The sequence below is a fragment of the Amblyraja radiata genome, chromosome 10 (assembly GCF_010909765.2).
Source record: "Amblyraja radiata isolate CabotCenter1 chromosome 10, sAmbRad1.1.pri, whole genome shotgun sequence".
NCBI lineage: Eukaryota > Metazoa > Chordata > Chondrichthyes > Rajiformes > Rajidae > Amblyraja > Amblyraja radiata.
Genome location: NC_045965.1, coordinates 62279941 through 62298067, shown reverse-complemented (window position 1 = coordinate 62298067; position 18127 = coordinate 62279941). Strand labels below are relative to the sequence as shown.

Sequence of the window (18127 nt, the reverse complement as noted above, 5' to 3'; positions counted from 1 at the left end):
CTTTGACTTTGACTCTGACTCTGACATCGGGGGGGGGAGAGTGCAGTGGAGAGATACGTTTTTTTGGCCTTCCATCACAGCAATGTGATGGATGTTTATGTAAATTATGTTGTGTCTTGGGTCTATTTGTTTGTAATGTATGGCTGCAGAAACGACATTTCGTTTGGACCTCAAGGGGTCCAAATGACAATAAATTGTATTGTATTGTATTGTATTGTATTGTATTGTATTGTATATGACAATACTGAACCAATATCAATAGTCCTTAAGAGTCCAGATGAAGGGTTTTGAATCAATGTTGTCTGCCTATTTTCCTGAACGGAAACTGCCTGACCTATTCCACCATTTTGTGTCTGTTTCCGTGCCGTATGACGCTGTGACTATAGCCACTTTATGTCGGGGCCAAGTGTGGGCTTTTTGCATCCTGTCCACTTGCAAGCCTTTGGAAACTAGTGTTTTGTTGTAGCGTGTGAGCGCTCCTGTCCTCCATAATGACTGGCGGCTTCTGTTGTCTTCCAGTTCAAAGTCTGTCCCACGAGTCTGTGCGTTTCCACTCCGGGACACCGGACTGACCTGTTTCAAAGGAACCCCGGAGACGTCCTCATCACCGATTTCTTCGGCAGTGTCCGCAAGGTGGAGATGACGACTGACATCATCCGTTTGATCCGCAACGACACGGAGAGCGAGCAGAGGTAGGTAGGTCTGTGTACTCCATCCAGGAACCCGGCAGTCCCTGCAGGTGAGGCAGAGGTCCACTTGCACCTCCTCCGACCTCATCTACTGCATCCGCTGTTCTCTGTGTGGCCTCCCACCAGCGAGACCAAACGCTTTATAGAGTCATGCTGATACAGTGTGGAAATGGGCCCTTTGGCCCAACTTGCCCACACTGGCCAACATGTCCCAGCTACACTCGTAACACCTGCCTGTGTTTGGTCCACATCCCTCCAAACCTGTCCTATCCTATCCATGTACCTGTCTAACTGTTTCTAAAATAGTCCCTGCCCCAACTACCTCTGGCAGCTTGTTCCACACACCCACCACCCTCAGAATTAAAGGACGTTCTTTTAAGAAGGAGATGAGGAGAATTTCTTTTTGTCAAAAGGCGGTGAATCTTTGGAATTCTTTGCCACAGAAGTCTGTGGAGGCAGTCAGTGGATATTTTGAAGGCAGAGATAGATAGATTCTTTATTAATACAGGTTTCAGAGTTGATGGGGAAAAGACAGGAGAATGGGTTTAGGAGGGAGAGCTAGATCAGCTGAGATTGAATGGCGAAGTAGACTTGATGGGCTGAATGGCCTAATTCTGCTCCTATCACTTATGACCTTATGACCCTTTGTGTGAAAAAGTAACCCATCAGATTCCTATTAAATCTTTTTCCCCTTCACATGAAACCTACAGTATGTCCTTTGGTCCTCGATTCACCTATGGGCAAGAGGGCAAGTGTGCGTCTACCCGATCTATTCCTCTCATGATTGTGTACACCTCTATAAGATCACCCCTCATCCTCCTGCGCAACAAGGAATAGAGTCTCTACTCAGCCTCTCCCTGTAGCTCAGACCCTCTAACCCTGACAACACCCTCGTAAATCTTCTCTGTACCCTTTCCAGCTTAGCAACATCTTTCCCATAACATGGTGCCCAGAACTGAACACAATATTCTTTTTTTTTTTAATTTTTATTTTATTTATTAGAAGTAAGTGCAATACAGTGGTACCTTTTTACAGGTCCCCCAAATTATGTTAACATAATACATTCTCTGTACAACTTCCTTTTTTTTTTTTTAAAGAGAGAAGTAAGAAAGAAGAGATAGTGAAGAATAGAGGAAGGTCTAGTGTTTGTGTGAATAAAAAGAGGGAAAAAGATAATGAAGAAAATCAATAAGTAAGAAAGGGAAGCAGGAGGGAGATTATCCAATCGCCACAAGGAGATGATTTTTTATAATAATATTAATAACTTTATTTATAGAGCACTTTAAAAACAACCACTGTTGCAACAAAGTGCTGTACATGACTAATCATGGACAAAAAATTATTACACGACAACAAAAACATTAAAAGAGAGAGTAAAAACAATAAAAAAACATTAAAAACACTAAAACAGGAGCAAAGTCTCATGCAGGGCCAAAAGCCAAGGAATAGAAATGGGTTTTAAGACTGGTTTTGAAGATGGACAGTGAGGGAGCCTGTCTGATGTGCAACGGCAGAGTGTTCCATAATGTCGGAGCAGCAACAGAGAAGGCTCTATCCCCTCTGAGCTTCCGCTTAGACCTCGGTACCTCCAGGAGCAGCTGATCAGCTGACCTGAGGCATTCTTGATCTGAGGATATTCTTGATCATCTTTCACCCATGCTTGAAACGTTTTAATTTTTACGATACTGTTGCACCACATGAATCCAAGAAATCAATAAATGGAGACCAACTCGTTAAGAAATGGTCTTGTTTGTCTATTAGGAGGAGTCTCATTTCTTCCAAGAACAGAATATTCTAAATGTGGCCTCACCAACGTCTTGTGCAGCTGCAACATGACCTCCCAACTTCTATACTCAAGTCTTTTATTAGAGGTTCAGTTTATTGTCACGTGTACCGAGATGCAGTGAAAATCTTTTGCTGCGCGCTGACCAGTCAGCGGAAAGAATAAAAAGGTGGAGGTTTTAATGAATGGATTTGATTTCCGTAAATGTTTGCAAAAGCTGGGGAGCAAAGATCTTGCAGTGTTTGAGGGAGAATAGTCGAAACCATCTAGACTCAGCCATGCGCCTCACTGTATATATCAGTATTGAATGAGTAACATGGTTTAAATAAGTTGCCATATAATTAACAGAGCAATGTATCAAATCGAGCTTTCGGTAATCAATAGGAACCCAGAATTGAACACATCATTTGAGGGATTATGTTTATCTATCATTGATTTGGTTTAATTAACGTCCAAATCAGGAATCTGCAGCGTTGCCGCCTCCTCCTTATGAGAAGTGCAAGATGTTAGATAGACCATACTTCCCAATATGCATAGACGACAAATCCCTGTACTGACCCAACATATGCGACGTGCACAGCCTGAAGAGGGATCTCCACCCAAAACGTCACCTATTCATGTTCTCCAGAGATGCTGCCTAATCCGCTGAGTTAAAGGGCTGTCCCACTTGGGTGACTAAATTGGCGAGTTTAGAAGAGTTTGAAAAAAATGACATGTTGAAGACCTCCTTCGACTATGTTGAAGACTAACTTCGACTAGCTACGACTAACTTTGGGAAAATTGGACACCAAATAGTGGAGAGTGAAGACGACCTCCTTCGATCTCCTTCGACCTCCCTTCGACTAATATGAAGACTATCTACGACTACTTTAGACTACCCTCAATTACCTACAACTAACATGCTGACCTACTACGACCTTCTACAACCTACTACGACTAAACCTACGAATAAAAAAAGTATCGATTTTTTTTCCGTGACGATCTTTTTTTACTTGCGAGCATTTTTTAACATTGAAAAAAACGCCGCGACCTAGCTGTACGCGGAGACCACTTTTGAACATGAAGGAGAGTTACGAAGACCTTCTACGACCTCGTGTCGACCATGCTGCAAGTATGAGTCGAGGGCAAACTCGCCAGAACTCGAGGATTAGGTCTCCCAAGTGGGACAGGCCCTTTACTACAGCACATGTGTCCTTTTGTGTATTAACCAAAGTCTGTAGTTTCTACATACTACAAACAGATACCAATAGACCCTAATTCAATCAAGAGCACATTGCAGAAGATATTGAACTAAATAGAATTAGTGCAGTTTAGAGATACAGTGTGGAAATAGGCCCTACGGCCCAGTGAGTCTGCGTCGGCCAATAATCACCCATGCACTAGTTCTATCCCATACACCAGGGACAATTTACAGAAGCCAATTAACCAGCAACCCTGCAGACCTTTGGAATGTGGCAGGAAACCAGAGCATCTGGAGAAAGCCCACAGGGAGAGCGTACAAACTCCACACAGACAGCACCCATAGTCAGGATCAAACTCGGGTCTCTGGTGCCACTCTACAGCCGTGGTTTTGTAGGTTAATTGGCTGCTGTAAATTGCCCCTAATGTGCAGGATGCAAAATTGGGATAACATAGAACTAGTGTGAACGGGTGATGAATAGTTGGTGTGGACTCGGTGGGCCGTAGGGCCTGTTTCCACGCTGTATCTCTAAAACTAAAACCATCCTGGAGTCTCATTTTTGGCCACAGAATCTCCTGTCTGTTCCCCTGACGAATGAGTCTCTTATGACGTCTGCCTTTCCCCAACAGCCACTGTGCCTAGGTGGGGTACAGTGCAGCCACAGGGACAGCTTCACAAGAGGAAATCGGTGTAGGTGCCATTGGAACAGGCGTTTGCTCTTGATTGTATTAAGATGGCAGGGAGGAACAGCACCTCATTTTTCACTTGGGCAGCTTACAACAGTAGTATAAATATTGAATTCTCTAACTTCAAGCTTTCCTTCTCTCTCCATCCCTCCCCAGTTATCCGACTAGTTTCACTGTCCTCCTGATTAATTTTACTGTATGTACGCCTCGTTGTCACCTTCCCCCCTCAGCCAACAATGAACCATCCTACATTTTAATGATCATCGCCTGCCTTTTCACACCTCAAATTCACATTGCACCGTTCCATATCTCTAGTTTCCCTCTTCCCCCGACTCTCAGTCTGAAGAAGGGTCTCGACCCGAAACGTCACCCATTTCTTCTCTCCAGAGATGCTGCCTGATCCGCTGAGTTACTCCAGCATTTTGTGTCCATTTAAGATCGCAGGTGCTGCTGGAGCTGCTTTTCCCCTCAGATTTCGAGGCGATCCTGACTTGTGGCTGGTGGAAAGGTTTTGGTCGGAAAGCACGTCACTTCCTTCAAGAAATCCTACCTACACATCTGCCCTTGCGGCCACAGTGTAAAATTCAGTTCAGTTCCGTGGATCTGGTACCTTGTGTGCTGGCAGCAGAACAGAAATAGTAATGGCCCATGAAAGATGTCACTTGGAAAAGATCCAAGTAGAGCGGCCAGACAGGGGATATAGAAGCGAAAAAACGTCTTGCTTTACAAGTACTCATAGCTTTAGAAGATTTTCTGAATCTAGTTTCAAAATAGGTTGCATTGAGCTGTCTTCACTGCTCCCTCTAGTGCGATACCGTTGTAAATATTCACTAGCAAATTTCAGTCGGTGTTTCCATCGTAGAACAGTATGGTACAGCACCGGAACAGGCCCTTCAGCCCACAATGTCCATGCCCAGCATGATGCCAAGTTAATCTAATCCCGTCTGCCTGCACGCCCTCCATTCCCCGCATAGCCATGTGTCTATCTAGAAGCCTCTTGGAGTAGTACAGCATGGAAACAGGCCCTTCGGCCCAACCTGCCCGTTGCCGACCATGATGCCCCATCCACGCTGGTCCCACCTGCCCGCTTCTGGTGCCTCTATTGTATCTGCCTCCACCGCCACCTCTGGCAGCACGTTCCAGGCACCCACCACTCTCTGTAAAAGAAAATCCTTTCCCCGCGCATCTACAGGCTTTTGTTGCATCTTGAGATGCTTCATTCTGTTTGACTTTTAGATCTAAACATTTTGCAGTCTCTTGTGGTTTTACTACTGAGGATTTTGAAATCATGTCCCCACAGTGTGATTGTGACTCTTGCTTTTGCTTGGGTCAAAGATTTGAGAACAAAACCAATTTGCAGGGACTTGCTGGGGTCTCAAGTCTCACAATCCTGCTGGATCTTCAACTTCATTATCTGTTTCAATATCCTTTGTGGGGTTAATGTGCCCATCTTAAACGTCCCCCCCGCCCCCCACCCTCCTCATCCATCAGAATGGCGTGAAGAAGGCCTCAACCTGAAATGTCACCCATTCCTTCTCACCACAGATGCGCCCTGTTCTGTAAGTTTCAATGAGGTCCCCCTCTTTTTTCTTCTAAACTCCAGCGAGTACAGGCCCAGTGCCGACAAATGCTCATCATAGGTAAACCCACTCATTCCTGGGATCATTCTTGTAAACCTACTCTGGACCCTCTCCAGAGCCAGCACATCCTTCCTCGGATATGGTGCCCAAAATTGCTCACAATACTCCAAATGCGGCCTGACCAGCGCCTTATAGAGCCTCAGCATTACATCCCTTAGGTACAGCGTACGGGTTTCACTGTACATCCCGAGATACAGTGAAAAGCTCTTGTTGCGTGCCGACCAGTCAGCGGAAAGACTATATACATGGTTAAAATCGATCCAACCACAGTGAACAGATGCCCTTCGGCCCTTCGAGCCAGCACCGCCATTCATTGTGATCATGGCTGATCGTCCCCAATCAATAACCCGTGCCTGCCTTCTCCCCATATCCCTTGACTCCACTAGCCCCTAGAGCTCTAACTAACTCTCTCTTAAATCCATCCAGTGACTTGGCCTCCACTGCCCTCTGTGCAGGGAATTCCACAAATTCACAACTCTGGGTAAAAAAGTTTTTTCTCTCCTCAGTCTTAAATGGCTTCCCCTTTATTCTAAGACTGTGGCCCCTGGTTCTGGACTCGCCCAACACTGGGAACATTTTTCCTGCATCTAGCTGGTCCAGTCCTTTTATAATTTTATATGTTTCTATAAGATTTCCCCCTCATCCTTCTAAACTCCAGTGAATACAAGCCTAGTCTTTTCAAACTTTCCTCATATGACAGTCCCGCCATCCCAGGGATCAATCTCGTGAACCTACGCTGCACTGCATCAATCACAAGGATGTCCTTCCTCAAATTAGGAGACCAAAACTGCACAAAATACTCCAGATGTGGTCTCACCAGAGCCCTATACAACTGCAGAAGAAATGTGCATTGTTTCTAACTCTGAAATTACTTTTTACTCTGCGACTTTTCCATTGATATTTCCCAAGCATGTGCTTGCTAATTGCATCCATTATTTAACTCGGGATTGGAAAAAGAAGAAGACTAATTTGAATGCGGAGCCTGTATTCCCGTCCATTGTTGAAAATAAACAAGATATTCACCTGTTTTCATTCTGTTAGAGCTCTGTAGAGTCGAGTGCCTCTTGTAATGAGAATCATTGTTCTGCAGCTTTCCCCTCCTTGCATTGATGCTCTGGAATGAATGCGATCAATCCCAAGTGTGTATACTTATTGTGTCTTTGTTTCAACCCTTGTCATTGTTAAGTCTGTTGGTTCTCCACTTGGAAGGGGATAATTGTTTTTTTCTTATTCATTCAATGGATGTGGGCTTCACAGACTGAGGCAGCATTTAATTGCCCATCCCAAATTGCCCTTGAGAAGGTGGCTATAGCTGCTTCCTTGACCCGCTGGAGTCCCCGAGGAGTGGGTACTTCAACGCTGCTGCAAAGGAAGGAGTTCAGGAATGTAATGCAGTGATAGTGGCGGTCAGACCATAAGATCTAGGAACAGAATTAGGCTATTCGGCCCATCCACCATTTGTTAATGGCTGATCTATCCCTCTCATAACCACAATCATATTTTATTAGCCAAGTATGTTTTGCAACATACGAGGAATTTCATTTGCCATACAGTCGTACCAATAAAAAGCAAGACACACAAAATACATTTTAACATAAACATCCACCACAGTGACTCCTCCACATTCCTCACTGTGACGGAAGGCGGAAAAAAAAGTTCAGTCTCTTCCCTTCTTTGTTCTCCCGCAGTCGGGGGCCTCGAGCTTTCCGTTGACGGGACGATCTTGGCCCCCGTAGCCGGCGATGTTAGGACCCTACGTGTCAGGGCGATCAAGCTCCTGCATCGGTGGTGGGGGGGGGGGGATCTCAACTGACCACACCGGGCAATCGGACCCCGGGTCGGGGCTGGTCGAAACCTTCTGCGTCGTTTGGAGCTTCCCGACATCGGTCTCTAGCCGAGACTGCGAGCTCCTCGATGGTGAAATCCCCAGGCAAGGGATCACAGGCTCCAATGGTAACTCCACGGCCCCGCGGTGGGGCTCAAAGTCAGTCCCGAGCAAGGCCACCAGCTCCATGATGTTAGGCCGCAGAGCGACCGGAGATACGATCCGGAAAACAATCGCATCTCCGGCAAGATAAGAGATTGAAAAAACGTTTCACCCGACCCCCCCCCCCTCCGACCCCCACCCCCACACAAAACAAACCAGAGAACAGTAACACAAATTTTTAAAACACATTAAAAATAACAAAAAAAAAGACGAAAAGACAGACTGACTGTTGGCGAGGCTGCCACTGTGCGGTGCCCCATTGTGTTCTCAACCCCATTCTCCCGCCTTCACATTCTCCCTACCCTTTGACACCATCAGTAATCAAGAAACTATCACTCTCCTCTTTGAAAAATATTCTGCGACTTGGCAATGAATTCCACAGATTCACCACCCTCTGACTAAAGAAATTCCTCGTCATTTCCTTTCTAAATGTACGTCCTTTTATTCTGAGGCGATGTTTCGGACACTTCTTCCATTAGTGGAACAGTCTAGGACCTAAGGGCACAGCCTCAGAATAAAAGGGCATACCTTTTGAATGGAAATGAAGAGGAATTTCTGATCTGATTGGAGAGCATGCAAAATAAAGGTGTTCACTGTACCTCAGTACAGGTGACAATAACAAACCTAAACCATCCAAAGGGTCCCTCCTTAGGCTAAGACACTCCTGAGGTAGAATCACCTCTACCTCATTGCAGACATTGGTCCTTGTCTATGAAACTGGTGTGCAACAATGCTGAGAACTATACTCTGCACTCTGTATCTTCCCCTTTGCTCTACTTATTGTACACTTTTGTACGAGTGTGACTTGATTGTATCCACGTATGATTCTATTCGGACAGAATACAAAACAAAGAGGTGTTATGGAGGTGTATAAAATCATGAGAGGAATGGATCGGGTAGATGCACAGAGTATTTTGCCCAGAGCAGGGGAATCGAGGACCAGAGGACATAGATTCAAGGTGAAAGGGAAAAGATTGAATAGGAATCTGAGGGGTAACATTTTCACACAAAGGGTGGTGGGTGTATGGAACAAGCTGCCGGAGGAGGTAGTTGAGGGTGGGACTATTCCGACGTTTAAGAAACAGTTAGACAGGTACATGGATAGGACAGGTTTGGAGAGATATAGACCAAGCCGATTGTTCCCAATGTTGGGGAAGTCCAGAACAAGGGGTCACAGTTTAAGGATAAGGGGGAAGTCTTTTAGGACCGAGATGAGGAACACATTTTTCACACAGAGAGTGGTGAATCTGTGGAATTCTCTGCCACAGAAGGTAGTTGAGGCCAGTTCATTGGCTATATTTAAAAGGGAGTTAGATGTGGCCCTTGTGGCTAAAGGGAACAGGGGGTATGGAGAGAAGGCAGGTACAGGATACTGAGTTGGATGATCAGCCATGATCATATTGGAATGGCGGTGCAGGCTAGAAGGGCTGAATGGCCTACTCCTGCACCTATTTTCTATGTTTCTATGTTTCTAAGCGCAGGGAGGTAGGACTAGTATAGCTGGGACATGATGGGCCGAAGGGCCTGTTTCCACACCACATCACTCTAGGACTCTATAAAGCTTTTCACTGCACCTCGGTACGCGTGACAGTAATAAATGTAAACCCAAGTATGTGCAACTTTAAAAAAAAAAAAAAAGCTAATTTTATTCTGGATTTCATTTCAAAAACAATCAAGGACGTTGCATGGTTCAACTAAAACAGCAGCTGACTGAACCTGGAAACTGGGAGCTGAAATAAAAAATTAAAATCCAGCTGCAAGTTTCTATTCAATTGAATTGCAGATTTAGAAGAGGTGCTCAGAATTACAAGGGTGTTTGTTGAAGGCAAATTATGAGAGATTGGCTTTGCGAGCAGTGGGGTCGGAAATCAGAGGGGACCAATTTAGTTCACAACAACGCATGAGGAGGATATTTTGTTTTACCCAGTGGGTTATTCTCTGAAATGACGACAGGAAAAAATAGTGGAAGCAGATTTGGAAAATAACTTCGAGAAAGTAATTGGTTATTTAATTGGAGCAGGGAGGCAGGGACTAATTGGGAAAGCCTTTCATTGGGGTTTGCACGGAAGTGACGGGTGAATGGCCTCTTGTTGTGCTGTGGGATCTTTATGCTTGGATGAAGCTCCCGAAATTATTGTCTAATGGACAAAATTCTACTTTTGTGTATGGCAAGATAAAATAGAAGTTGACATCAAATAGCTCCATCAAAAGTCTGCTTGCCCACCACACCACCTCCGGGTCCCTCAGATCGGCCGTCTTGGGGTTACTGACCATCCCGCGGTCTAGGCATAAGCTCAGGGACAACCGCGCCTTTGCGGTTGCAGCTCCTAGACTGTGGAACAGCATCCCTCTTCCCATCAGAACTGCCCCCTCCATCGACTCTTTTAAGTCGAGACTTAAAACTCATCTTTGCTCTCAAGCCTTTCTTGACGTCCTCTGAGGGAGGGCTATATGTATGTATTTATGTATGTACTTAATCTGTGAACCACTGTTGTATAACGTTAGTACCTCCACCAATGTAAAGCACTTTGGTCAACGAGAGTCGTTTTTTAAATGTGCTATAGAAATAAAAGTGACTTGACTTGACTTGAGGAATTAGCCTTTGTGATTCCAAACACTGCTGTTCAATTGGGGGCCCCCTCAATATCTATTACTTTTGTTTAATTGAGTTTATGTTTAGTTTAGTTTATTATTGTCCTTCCTCAGTTTTGGTCTCCTAATCTGAGGAAGGACATTCTTGCCATAGAGGGAGTACAGAGAAGGTTCACCAGGCTGAGTCCTGGGATGTCAGGACTTTCATATGAAGAAAGACTGGATAGACTCGGCTTGTACTCGCTAGAATTTAGAAGATTGAGGGGGGATCTTATAGAAACTTACAAAATTCTTAAGGGGTTGGACAGGCTAGATGCTGGAAGATTGTTCCCGATGTTGGGGAAGTCCAGAACAAGGGGTCACAGTTTAAGGATAAAGGGGATATCTTTTTGGACTGAGATGAGAAAAAAAAAATTTACACAGAGGGTGGTGAATCTGTGGAATTCTCTGCCACAGAATGTAGTTGAGGCCAGTTCATTGGCTATATTTAAGAGGGAGTTCGATGTGGCCCTTGTGGCTAAAGGGATCAGGGGGTATGGAGAGAAGGCAGGTACAGGATACTGAGTTGGAACTTCTTCTTCTTATCGAGTCCATACACAAGATTAGATGTTGTTCAGCCAGAGCTGAACACACCTCTCGGCATCTGCATACAATGGTGTCTGTCTTGTCGCTTCTTGTGCTTCTTGTGCATGATGGTGGAAAGATTGGTGGAAACAGGACCACGACGTGAACGCTCTTTCCTTGGCCCCACTGAGTTGGATGATCAGCTATGATCGTATTGAATGGCGGTGCGGGCTCGAAGGGCCGAATGGCCTACTCCTGCACCTATTTTCTACGTTTCTATGTTTATATTGCCACATATGCCCGACTGCGAGCGCTTGTCTGTACGGAGTTTGTACGTTCTCCCCGTGACCGTGTAGGTTCTTTTCCGGGTGCTCCGGTTTCCTCCAACACTAAAGATGTACAGGTTTGTAGGTTGGTTGTCTTGGACATTGTGAAATCGTCCCTAGTGTGTAGGATGGTGCTAGTGTACGGGGTGATCGCTGGCCAGAGTGGATTCTGTTGGCCAAGGGGCCTGTTTCCAGGCTGTATCTCTAAAGTCTAGAGTGAAGTATACCGAGGTACAGTGAAAAGATTTTGTTTGCGTGCTAACTAGTCAAAGAAAAGACTAAACAAGAATACAATCGAGCCGTCCACTGTGCACAAAGGGCACAACATTTAGCATAATAATATATAACACTGAAGTCCGATAATGTCTGTTCAAAGACAGTTTATAGGTCTCCAGTGAGATGGCTGGTCCCGGATCAATTGCTGGTGATATTTATTCCTTGAAGCGTTCGATCATCTCTACTTTGGTACCATCAATATATACTGGGGTGTGTGTGTTCTGCGTAGGTTCATGAAGACTTTCACGATCTCCTTTGTCTTGCTTGACTGGTATTTAGATACATGAGGAACAATTAGTTTTTTTAAGATGGTTTTAATTTTAGAGATACAGGTGGAAACGGGCCCTTCGGCCCACGGAGTCTACGCCAACTGGCGATCCCCTCCCCCGTACACTAGCACTATCCTACACACGAGGGACAATTTACAAAATTTACTGAAGCCAAATTAACCTACAAACCTGTTTGTCTTTCGAGTGTGGGGGGGAAACCAGAGCACCTGGAGAAAACCCACACGGTCATGAGGAGAACGTACAAACTCTGTACAGACAGCACCCCTTAGTCAGGATCGTACCCAGGTCTCTGGCGCTGTAAGGCATCAAATCTACTGCTGCACCACCATGCTGCCCTAACGAAATGATGGATAGACCGTACAATGGGCACTGATTACATGTTCACTATACAACGCCAGGCAAGAGGAACTTCCAACCCAGGCAATGTGATTGCTGCAGTGCATCAGATCACGCACCAACATCAGCTGTCCAGTAGATGGCCCTATCGGCCCTATTTTCAGATGCTACTCCCACTCAGTTAAACTCATACTCCTCACTGCAGGAGACATTGGATCGAGGCTTCAAACATCAGAATGAGAGAGGCTAATGATGTGAAACAATAATTTGGCCAGCTAAATGTTATTAGCCTTGAATCTATGATGAGATGTGTCGATGTAAGTTGCAGTTTTCACAGATACAACATGGAAACGGGCCCTCAGGCTCACTGAGCCCACTCCGACCATCGATCACTCATTCAAACTTGTTCTATGCTATCCCACTTTCTCATCCACTCCCTACACAACAGGGGCACCAAGTTGCAGAGGTCGAGTATCTTGCAAACTCACGTGTCTTTTGGATGCGGGAGGAAAGCGGAGCACCCGGAGGAAACCCACGTGGCTACCGGGACAGCGTGCAAACTCCACACTGACAGCAGCCAAGATTAGGATCAAACCTGGGTCTCTGGCCCTATGAGGCAGCGGCTTTGCTGGGCCACCGTGCCATCTTTCAAAGTTGACGTTTCAAAAGGAGACTACAAAGGTTTAGGATTGAGTGGGGCAAAAGGAACTGACAGAGTATAGCGTGGGAAGATGTGAAATTGTCCATTATGGCAAGAGTAATGAATAATCATACACAAATAATGAGAGGATGCAGGGAGAACGCTGTGTTCTGGTGCCTGATTTGCAAAAGGCAAGTAATGACAACTTCTCATTTATTGCCTACGGGGTTATCTGCACGGAGTTTGCACGTTCTCCTCGTGACCTGCGTGGGTTTTCTCTGAGACCTTCGGTTTCCTCCCACACTCCAAAGACGTACGGGTTTGTAGGTTAATTGGCTTGCTATAAATGTAAATTGACCCGAGTGTGTGTTGGATGGTCTCCGTGTGCGGGGATCGCTGGCCGGTGCAGACTCGGTGGGCCGAAGGGCCTGTTTCCGCCCGGTGTCTCCAAACTAAACTAAACTGACCATACAGCTGTCGGTGGCGAGGTGAGGGAACGAAGGGATGAGGGAGGATGCCTGTGGAAGTAAGCATGCAGGAACAGCAGGCAGGTAAGAAAGCAAATGGCATGTTGGCCTTTATAACAAGAGGATTCGAGTATAGGAGCAAAGAGGTCCTTCTGCAGTTGTACAGAGCCCCAGTGAGACCACACCTGGTGTATTGTGTGCAGTTTTTGTCCCCTAATTTGAGGAAGGGCATTCTTGCTATTGAGGGAGTGCAGCGTAGGTTTACAAGTTTAATTCCCGGGATGGCGGGGCTGTCATATGCTGAGAGAATGGAGCAGCTGGGCTTGTACACTATGGGGTTTAGAAGGATGAGAGGGGATCTCATTGAAACATATAAGATTGTTAAGGGCTTGGGCACACTAGAGGCAGGAAACATGTTCCCGATGTTGGGGGAGTCCAGAACTACGGGCCACAGTTTAAGAATAAGGAGTAAGCCATTTAGAACGGAGACGAGGAAACACTTTTTCTCACAGAGAGTGGTGAGTGTGGAATTCTCTGCCTCAGAGGGCGGTGGAGGCAGGTTCTCTGGAAGCTTCCAAGAGAGAGCTAGATAGGGCTCTTAAAAATAGCGGAGTCGGGGGATATGGGGAGAAGGCAGGAACGGGGTACTGATTGGGGATGATCAGCCATGATCACATTGAATGGCGGTGCTGGCTCGAAGGGCCGAATGGCCTACTCCTGCACCTATTGTCTATTGTCTATTGTCCATTGGAAGACACAAGAGCTAGAAATTAAACTTTAGCTAACCCCATATTTCTATCTCCATTTGCCTTGTTCAAGACATTTATTATCATTTGAGAATAAAATGTTCCTGATGGCTGCTGTTAAATTCATTTTTCACCAAGTTAATTCCGTGCCATACAATCTCATTTCCTCTGGGCAGATTTGAACAAAAGCAATAATGATTTTTACAAAAGAAATCTTTCCTCAGTGAAGCTCGTTCATTTACTCCAATCTAGGCTGCTTAGGTTACCAGTACCGAGAGCTGTCCTTTGTGTGAATTCTTTCATAAAAGAAATTAAGTTGCTCGAAATTTAATACAAGACAAAATGCTGGAATCACACAGCAGATTGCTCAGCGTCTGTAGAGGGAGAAACCGTTGATTTTTGCTTGCAGAGTCAAAGAACTGAAGGTGGACAAAAATGTTGGAGAAACTCAGCGGGTGAGGCAGCATCTATGGAGCGAAGGAAATAAGCAACGTTTCGGGTCGAAACCCTTCTTCCTTCGCCCCATAGATGCTGCCGCACCCGCTGAGTTTCTCCAGCATTTTTGTCTACCTTCGATTTTCCAGCAGCTGCAGTTCCTTCTTAAACAAGAATGGAAGGTGCTGGTTTATACCAAAGTGGGACACAAAGTGCAGGAGCAAATCAGCGGGTCAGGCAGCATCTCTGGAGAAGGATTAGTAACTTTAAGGCTTCTTCAAGCTGAAAGTAGGGGATGGGGGAGGGGGGGGGGGTGAAGAGTTGGAGGTGAGAAAAGGCCAGGACCAATCGGGGCGAGCCACAGGCGGATCAGGCAGCATCTCGACCCGAAACGTCGCCCATTCCTTCTCTCCAGAGATGCTGCCTGTCCCCGCTGACTTACACCAGCTTCTTGTGTCTATCTTCGGTTTAAACCAGCATCTGCAGTTCCTTCCTATACACATCTCTGGAGAACATGGATAGGTGACAGAGTGGGTTGGGACCCTTCTTTGGATGCAGCTGAAGTTCCTTGTGCCTACACGGAACTTTCAACTTCCTGCCGTTCCTTGTTTCGACATTCTCTCTCCCCACCCCCCCTGTTGTAAGCCATTTTCCACAACTGCCTCTTGCCGTGGTGAATTGCACCTCTCCAGCATTTCCTGGGCCTTGTCGTTTCTCCTGAGTGCCCAGTTTGGATTTTTATTAACGACTTCATTGATGCCCTATAGACCGTGATCTTCCCAGCAAGCAGAAACATCATCGCCGGGTCTTTCACAATCTCGGCGATCTCCCTTACACAGTTGTCCGCATCCGTGTGACCCGTGATTGATTTATAAATTTACGGCAATATATTTCCTCTGCAAGCAAGATGGCAGTCAGATTAGTTAGCTGCTTGTAATGCATGGTCGGACGGCAATGGTTTCCCAGGGAACATGTCCCACTGTGTGTGGCTGATAACTCACTTGCAATTACAGAGCAAATGATTTATTGGTGCTGATGTCTTCTCGAACAAGATCATTACTTTGTTTTGCGACTCTTATGTGGCTCTTGGGCTGTGTGTTGCGAATTAGAAATTCACTCGCATTTTGTCTTCTTGTTTCTATCTTGAGCGTTGGGAATGACCGGCTTGTCGGTTGCCCTGACAAGTATTCCGAAGGATCGCATAAGACTTTGCTCCCTGTCCATCTCGTGTGCACTGTCAAACTGAGGCCTCTTCGCTGAACTGACCTGCCTTTAGGTTTTGTTGTTCAGATTCAGATTCAGATTCAGATTCAAACTTTATTGTCATTGTGCAGTGTACAGTACAGAGACAACGAAATGCAGTTAGCATCTCCCTAGAAGAGCGACATAGAATATGAGCAATAAATAAATATATTTACGTGCATACAGTCATAGTAGTGCTATATATATATTTTTCTGGTGGAAGGAGTGTCCGGGTGGGGGGGGGGGGGGTGATTGGCAGTCACTGAGGTACAGTGTTGAGTAATGTAACACCCGCAGGGAAGAAGCTGTTCCTGGACCTGCTGGTCCGGCAACGGAGAGACCTGTAGCGCCTCCCGGATGGTAGGAGGGTAAACAGTCTGTGGTTGGGGTGAGAGCAGTCCTTGGCGATGCTGAGCGCCCTTCGCAGACATCGCTTGCTTTGGACAGACTCAATGGAGGGGAGCGAGGAACCGGTGATGCGTTGGGCAGTTTTCACCACCCCCTGCAGTGCTTTCTGGTCGGAGACAGAGCAGTTGCCATACCATACTGTGATACAGTTGGTAAGGATGCTCTCGATGGTGCAGCGGTAGAGGTTCCTGCCCCCCCCCCCCCCCCCCCCCCCCGCAGAAGAACCTGTCTAACTCCGTAAATCAAAGTTTAATTTAGAGATACAGTGCGGAAACAGGCCCAGCAGCCCACCGAGTCCGCACCGACCACACCAACACTATCCTACACACACACACACACACACGGGATAATTCAGAAGTATACCAAGTCAATTAGCCCGCAAACCTGTACGTATCTGGAGTGTGGAATGGAACCGAAGATCTCGGAGAAAACCCACGCAGGTCAGGGGGAGAACGTACAAACTCCGTACAGACAAGCACCCGTGGTCGGGATCGAACCCGGGTTTCTGGCGTTGTAAAGCAACAACTCTGCTGGTGCGCCACCGTGCAGCACAGTTCTGTGTGATTCAAGTCTTCCCCGTAGCAGACATTGAATGACCCCAGTCATTCTTCCTTCTCCCTTCTCCCTGTTCCCGTCCGGCAGAAGGTACAGAAGCATGAAAGCATGCGCCACCAGAATCGGGAACAGCTTCTTCCTATCACTTGTGGCCTTGATCGTAAGGTCATAAGTGATGGGAGCAGAATTAGGCCATTCGGCCCATCAAGTCATGTCATAAGATCATAAGTGATAGGAGTAGAATTAGGCCATTCGACCCATTTCGTCTACTCTGCCATTCAGTCATGGCTGATCCATCTCTCCCTCGCAATCCCATTCTCCTGTCTTCTCCCCATAACCCCTGACACCCGTACTAATCTGAAATCTATCTATCTTTGCCTTAAAAATATCCATTGGCTTGGCTTCCTCAGCATTCTGTGTCAAAGAATTCCACAGATTCACCTCCCTCTGGCTAAAGGGTGGTGGTGGAGAGGGATACGATAGTGGTGTGCAAGAAGGCACTGCAGACGCTGCTTTAAACCAAAGATAGATACAAAACGCTGGAGTAACTCAGCAGAACTGGCGGCATCTCCTGCTGAGTTACTCCAGCGGGAGAAGGAAAGGGTGACGTTTCGGTTTGAGACCCTTCCTCAGACTGGGGCTGGACCCGAACCGTCACCCATTCCTTCTCTCCAGAGAAGCTGCCTGTCCCGCTGAGTTACTCCGGCTTTTTGTGTCTTATCCAAGCCAGGAGATCACAGGCCCGACCTCCCTGTTGGGCGGGTAAATTGGCAGGGATGTTGATCAGCATGCTGCTTCTGTGCGGGCAACAGGAGATGCCTGTCTCTGTTGCCATTGTCGTTCTAGCACGGCAGTATGGCCTGTCCCTGCTGTTGCTTCAACCAGTCTGAGCCACAGCTACCTCGTTCCCATTCACTCTCTGGTTACAGCGGCTGGCAGGGCTGCCCCCTCACAGATGATAAACAGGGCTCCAGATATTCCCATTCCATGGTCAAAAGACAACATTCTGGAGGAACTCACCGGGTCAGGCAGCATGTATGGAGGGAATGGACAGGAGTCCTTACTCATCCACTCCCTACACACTCATTTACTGAGGAGAATTAATCTACAAACCTGCACGTCTTTTGGATGTGGGAGGAAACCGGAGCACCCGGAGGAAACCCACGTGGTCACGGGGAGAACGTGCAAACTCCACACAGACGACACCCGAGGTCAGGAGCGAACCCGGAGACGTTTTGTGTCGGGACCCTTCTTCATGGCTAGGGCAGCGCAGTGGCTAGTGCCT

General features: G+C 46.6%; 1 protein-coding gene across 2 annotated transcripts in view; it reads left to right on the top strand.

The window, feature by feature from the left end:
* Window positions 1–18127, top strand: part of pigk (phosphatidylinositol glycan anchor biosynthesis class K) — a 117509-nt gene that overhangs the window by 32256 nt on the left and 67126 nt on the right. For both annotated transcript variants that reach the window (XM_033029030.1, XM_033029031.1), the window contains exon 9: window positions 520–692. In XM_033029030.1, coding sequence (XP_032884921.1) covers window positions 520–692 — 173 coding nt within the window. The remainder of the gene's footprint in view (window positions 1–519; window positions 693–18127) is intronic.